Source organism: Helicoverpa zea, chromosome 12 (assembly GCF_022581195.2).
Source record: "Helicoverpa zea isolate HzStark_Cry1AcR chromosome 12, ilHelZeax1.1, whole genome shotgun sequence".
Taxonomy (NCBI): domain Eukaryota; kingdom Metazoa; phylum Arthropoda; class Insecta; order Lepidoptera; family Noctuidae; genus Helicoverpa; species Helicoverpa zea.
The window spans coordinates 7,883,794-7,889,793 of record NC_061463.1 but is presented as its reverse complement, the minus strand read 5'-3'; the positions used below and the strand labels follow the sequence as shown (position 1 = coordinate 7,889,793).

The 6,000-nt window shown below is 35.9% G+C and overlaps 1 protein-coding gene across 2 annotated transcripts in view; it reads right to left on the bottom strand.

The window, feature by feature from the left end:
* Positions 1-1,637: 1,637 nt before the first annotated feature.
* LOC124635010 (zinc transporter ZIP11) overlaps positions 1,638-6,000 on the bottom strand; it is a 43,495-nt gene continuing 39,132 nt past the window's right edge. Inside the window, exons 7-8 of one of the 2 annotated variants that reach the window (XR_006984954.1) lie at positions 2,033-4,198; positions 1,638-1,995 (exon numbers count right to left, since the gene is read on the bottom strand). Coding sequence is in view for 1 of the 2 variants with exons in the window: in XM_047170744.1 (XP_047026700.1) it covers positions 4,120-4,198 (79 nt within the window). In the remaining variant the exon portion in view is untranslated. Of the gene's footprint in view, positions 4,199-6,000 lie in introns of both variants that reach the window. The other variant, XM_047170744.1, reaches the window with a different exon arrangement.

Below are 6,000 nucleotides of genomic sequence, written 5' to 3'. Positions count from 1 at the left end.
TGATTATTGTTGATAATCCGATACACGCAGAACGAGCTCACTGTATCCTTAGGTCAAACAGATTTAGGCTTGGATTTGGATTTAATAGTTTCTATGACGGGGTTCCGAGCAGGTACACTCTAGCCATCTCTTCTATTGAAATGGCAACGTCGGGATACAATAATCGATACTAATATTATAAAGCTGAAGAGTGTGTTTGTTTGTTTGAACGCGCTAATCTCAGGAACTACTGGTCTGATTTGAACAATTCTTTCGGTGTTAGATAGCCCATTTATCGAGGAAGGCTATCGGCTACTGCAGGTTCGTGCAGAGGTTCCCACGGGATGCGGGTGAAACCGCTGGCAGAAGCTAGTATAAATATAACCGCGATAAAATCCGTATTAGTAGTTTTATTTAAACTCAAACAAAAATGTTGAAATTCGCCTTAATTAGGTGGTTGTATCGCGATGCGTTTACGTAACTGCGATAATGACGAGCGAATTCCTTCTCTCATTCGTGTTGTTATCTCAAGCTCTTCAAAAGAGCTTTGTGCATCTGCCACGTGTAACTTGATGTATTATTGACTTTTTACTTTCCGTACCTACCAGGATAAAATATATCACTCGATATAGTCTATGTCACTCGGGGTAGCTTCTCCCTACAGTGAAATAATTTTTCAAATATATACAGTAGTTTAAGTTCTATAAATCTATAAAAAAAATCTTCTTTATAATACTTATATGAAGACTACAATTATTGTGGTTTTTAGCAGTTTTAGTTTTTCAGGTCCGCTGACTGACTTGTTGTTATCTTGCGAAAAAGCTGAAATCTGGTCTGTTTATAACAATTTGTTCAAGTAATACAACTTCAACAAATGAATAGGTCCAGATGTTTTGGAAACTGCAAACAAATGTACGCAATTTGAGTTCTTCATGCGAAGGGCGAGGTAGTTTTCGTTCCTCATGAAATGAATCTTCATTGAAACTAAATTATTAAACAGAATGGTCGCTGCTGACGAAGACTGAAAATTATTCACAGTCCTCTTTAGGATACCTACCTACATGACTACCATCAATGGGTTTCTTGAAGAACCTGGCAGGCACTTTAGATATTACCTGTTTTAGTCACCTCTTGACCAAAGTACTTATGTATGTTAGGCTTAGAACTAGATTCTTCCCAACATTATCCACTTGATATGTGACAGCAAATACAAGAGGAAGTGTCGCTGGTACATATCTACAGCCAGGTTTATTAACGACCCAGCCGGGCCCCGTTTATCGGTCCCGTTCCATTTAAATACACTCGATAAGGAAAACTTTTGTTACGAGGTAAAATCACATTCCGTCCGTGGTTCATACATGTTCGGATATTGATGGTGTTTTTTAAGTTATGTAATTTAGAGTTTAATAGTTAGGTATTAAGGATCATAAGAAAACTTACTTACGTCATAGGGTTTTCTATCAAACAAAAGGTTGAGAATTATTGAATATCGATTTACCTAAATAATAAGCGGCGATCATAGATACCCACTGAATTACTTTAGCTGAAATCAGTCTGTTAAGATAATTGAAATTTTGAAATCAAAAGGGTATAAAACCCCTTTAACTCGACTGGTAACCTATGGAAAAGAGAGGAGGTTTTCAAATAAGACCACACAATGACACTGCATTTTGTATTATATAAAAACAAAAGTAATCTTAAGTAACAATGAATTCGGTCTAAAATTGTGCTATTGTGACAAGGTAACCTGACGATGAATGAATAAATGCAAAATAAACACTTTAAATTCACATAAAAACTACGTATACTTTGGAAGCACATAAATATAAATTCAGTAATTAAAATCTAAAAATAATTCAAAAATTCATAATCTTTTTTTGGAATAATCTATGGCCTAATTACATGCGCTAAGGTACTGAGCTCCGTCATAGCTAAATATAAGAAGTGCGTGCATATTTTGATTGAAGGCTAATTTACAGTTATGATTGTTCAAGAGTTTAGTATGAATTTTTACATATTTATACTACGCGTCTGAATAATTTAAAGTGTAAATTATCTTCGAACAAAACCAGAGGAGCTCACCCCTCACTATTTACCCAGTTCTGTAAAATGTGGTGTTATGTACAATTTCAAATTCTGAATATAAATTAGGCTTTTTCATGTCTTATAATAAATTCATATTGTCTTTTATTTTTTATACTATAGGTATCATTAAAATTTCAAATAAGGCCTGTGTCTGTCACCGTCCATTCGGATAGTTTTACGAAATCGTATCTGGAATGCAATCGTCTAGCTCGTTCATAAAACAAGCGTTGTTTTCGAAGAATCCCGCACAGACATAGTTTAAGGAATTGTTAAGTTCTGTGAATAGAAAGGTCTGTCACAGCTATTTTGAACAGTGAAATCATTGACTTAATTGACTTAACTGGGAACATGCATATTTATGCGTTCGCGTTACTGCGTCGGCGACTAGCTGACATGCACAGGCCTTAAAACGTTGGCTTACAATCAATAAAATACTCCTGAATAATGTAATCGCAGTAAAATGTGACTAAATTAAAGTGAAACTAATAAATAGTGCGACAGCACCCGGGCGCAGGAACAGGTGGAATTCGTAACTACTCAATAAATTTATCTACGCTAACCAAAATAACCGGAATACCACAAATATCTTACAGATACTTAAACAATACTTTGATATATAACACGTTAATATCATTTTTGGAATTATACATTTGACCACCTAGCGTGGGATAAAGCTTTCATTTATTTAATCATAAATGTATGTCCCTATGTATTACTTATACGTTCTCAGATATTTTGAACAGACCATTAATCTAATAGGAGCGGCGTAGGTCCATGAATATATTGTTTATGTATCGGGAAAATAAACGAACAGAAGTCAGACTTTCAGTTATTTTTTTATATATCTATTTGCTGAATACAGTGTTATGTAGCTAGCTACATACGGATTTCTCTAATTGGTAAGTTCGAGACGCAATCGATGATTCTAAATTCTGATAGACACTTTCTGGTATTTACAGTTGTCAAAATATACTATTGAAACCTGTTGTGAATGTACAAATACAGGAATTGTATTTCATTAAGTCAATATTATTTTTATACATACAGCGATTATGATTAGGTATATATTGTATATTTCAAAAGAAATATTCACTTGTGAAACTTGTAACCAATGGATGCGACTTACAAGGTTTGTTCATAACATTCAGTAGCTGCTTCGAGAAGAAACTATGCACATGCACCACTACATATCATACACTTTACATATTTACAACGAATTCCACCTTTTAGTAAATAAACATTGCCACAGATATATTACACATCTTTTTTCTTATTTCAAAGTTGAGATAAAGGTTCATATCGATTCTGATATAGGAGTTGCTGAACAGAAGTTATTTAAAACATTTCGATATAGGTATAGTATGTAGGAAGGTAAGTAGGAATGATCCACATTATATAACAAACTTTACTCAATAATTAATTAGTAACGTATTACTAAGTTCGGGAGTCGACATAAGTATCTAAGCCTAAAAATTTCACTTATAATCTGTATAATAATGTACACAAATGATTTTGGATACTATTGACATTCACGTCATCAATAGAACAACATTTACACGGAGACTTTCCTTCTAATATACAAGGCATAGTTTATTAAGTATCATCGGCGTTTGTCCAGTGCCGCTACCTGTAGCGAGCCAATTAGACGACTGAATACAACCAATTATAGAAAACGTACAAAATCAGAGACACGTACACACTAGCCTGTAGTCTGTGCCGCGCAACTATTTCGACCAATGGATTCTTAACCTTTTAATGACCGGCTAAAACTTGAGATCGCTTCATTATGCAATTAAATTATTGAAACATTCCGATTTCAAAGTTTTGATTTGATTGTTTTAAGAACACATTTTGTGATTATATAATTTTTCAGTCAATTGACACATGTGATAATAAATACATTCCTATTATGTATCCAAAATCGAACGCTGATGAGCACATTTGAGTTAATACAAAAATATCTACATCTTAACTTAGAAGGGATACCTCATTTCGTTAATACTAGTCAGCATGTAGTCGGGTGACGAAGGCACGGCGTGAGGGGACGGGGTGCGCTTAGCCGAGCCCCACGTCCAGGCACATCATGACCACGAAGCCGATGATGCAGCCCCAGGTCGCCAGCTTGCCGTTACCACTGAGAACAAACCACAGGCTTACTAAAAAGCTAACGGTAGGACGTTTTGTTATAAAATTGGACCTTCGACCTTCATACATCATCGTTCTGCTGTGAAGTTTTAACCTTATGCTGATCATATAAAATCTAAGATTACAGAATTATGAGTCATACTAAAGAAGGCTGTGGCAAAAGGCTATATTTGAAAGGGCAATAAACGTCAAGAGTTAAATACATATTGTTATTTCCATTCCCGCAGTTGCAAGTATTGCAACACGACATATTTATTATTTGCTGAATTAAGTTATGGCTAATTAAATTTTCCATTCGCGATTCCCTGCTTCCAGATTACGGATTACCAAAACGTGAAGGTTTGTAGGTGTTGATTTGGACAGCCGGAAACTTATATTACAATGTAAACGGACACATCATAAACACATTAAAATGTATGGCTCGTGTTAAGGAGGCAGTAATACGTTTACTGACGCACTTTGACTGTGATATACATAATGGTATGTACATAATAACATATAGGGGTCCGTTATAAAATTCTGTCGTCATACAATGCCGGCCATTGAGAAATAACGAGTAAACGATATTTGAATATCAAATAGGTAGCAAAATTACGATATCGGAAAGGCCGCCGATGGCGCTTGCGTCTCACGCACTCGGATTTACAGAACCCGCCGGCCGGAATACGCTAACTGGAATTACGGGCCATTACATTAAAACGATTCCTAGTACTTAGGTGCCATACCACGGTGTGTACATACACAATTTATTGGAAAATTGAACTCTCTTTAAACTTTACACCGCGCCTTATTAATAATCTAGGAACGAATAATGTTATACATGTTCATCTTTAATATTCACAAGTTTCTTAAGTATCGCGGAATACAAATTTCCCAATCGAAATAGACTGATTTAGTATGAAACCGAGGTATTAGATAGGTACCTACGTTATGCAAAACAGAAGAAGTATGCATGATGTAACTCAGTATACGTAATTCAATCATTTAGTTTATATCTGTATATTTCGGATATATTTTGCCTCAATGTTGTTTTACTTGATGCGCTAGCTCAGGACGTTCATTTTAATTCATAATATTCTAGAAGCGTCTGTTTATCAATGTTTGTAGGTGACCTAATGCCAAGTAAGAATATTAACAGCACCTTAGGTAAGGTGGGTAATTCCCATCGTAACGCTATACCCAATCGTTGTATTACCTAATAGGGAATACAAGGGTCGTTGCAAGAGAGAATTGCCCAATGTGCACAACAGATACGTTTGGCAGTGTATAGTTGAGACATCCGGCTCGTGACGAGGAGTACCGCCGGAGTATGCCATGCTAACGAGTATGACAGCTCGGCGCACATTCCGCTCACGTGCCGTGGGGAACCCCGACTGGACACATGACAAGCACCTAAAAACCGCGGCTGACATCACGCCCAAAAATTGAGGAATTTTCAACAGAAACCCGAAGCTGATGTGAAAACTAATCAAGTGCTATCGTCGGAATGTATATTGTCATTAAATAATTAAGCATTGCACGCACGCCTGAATACGCAATCAGCTTTATTAGTCGAGTATGTAAATGATGAGTGGAATTATCTGAAAACCAACATTCCAGGGTTTTCTTGCGCTAGGTATATCAATTCTGAATGCATCGTAGAGACTTCTAAGAGTGTTTTTATAACTGAGGAGCGATCATTACAATATTCGATCGATAAAGAATATACGTTTTGCGTTAGGTGGGGCTACATCTATTTTTGAAATGGACTTGACCCTTTGATAGTCATAACACAATGTTAATATAGATAAA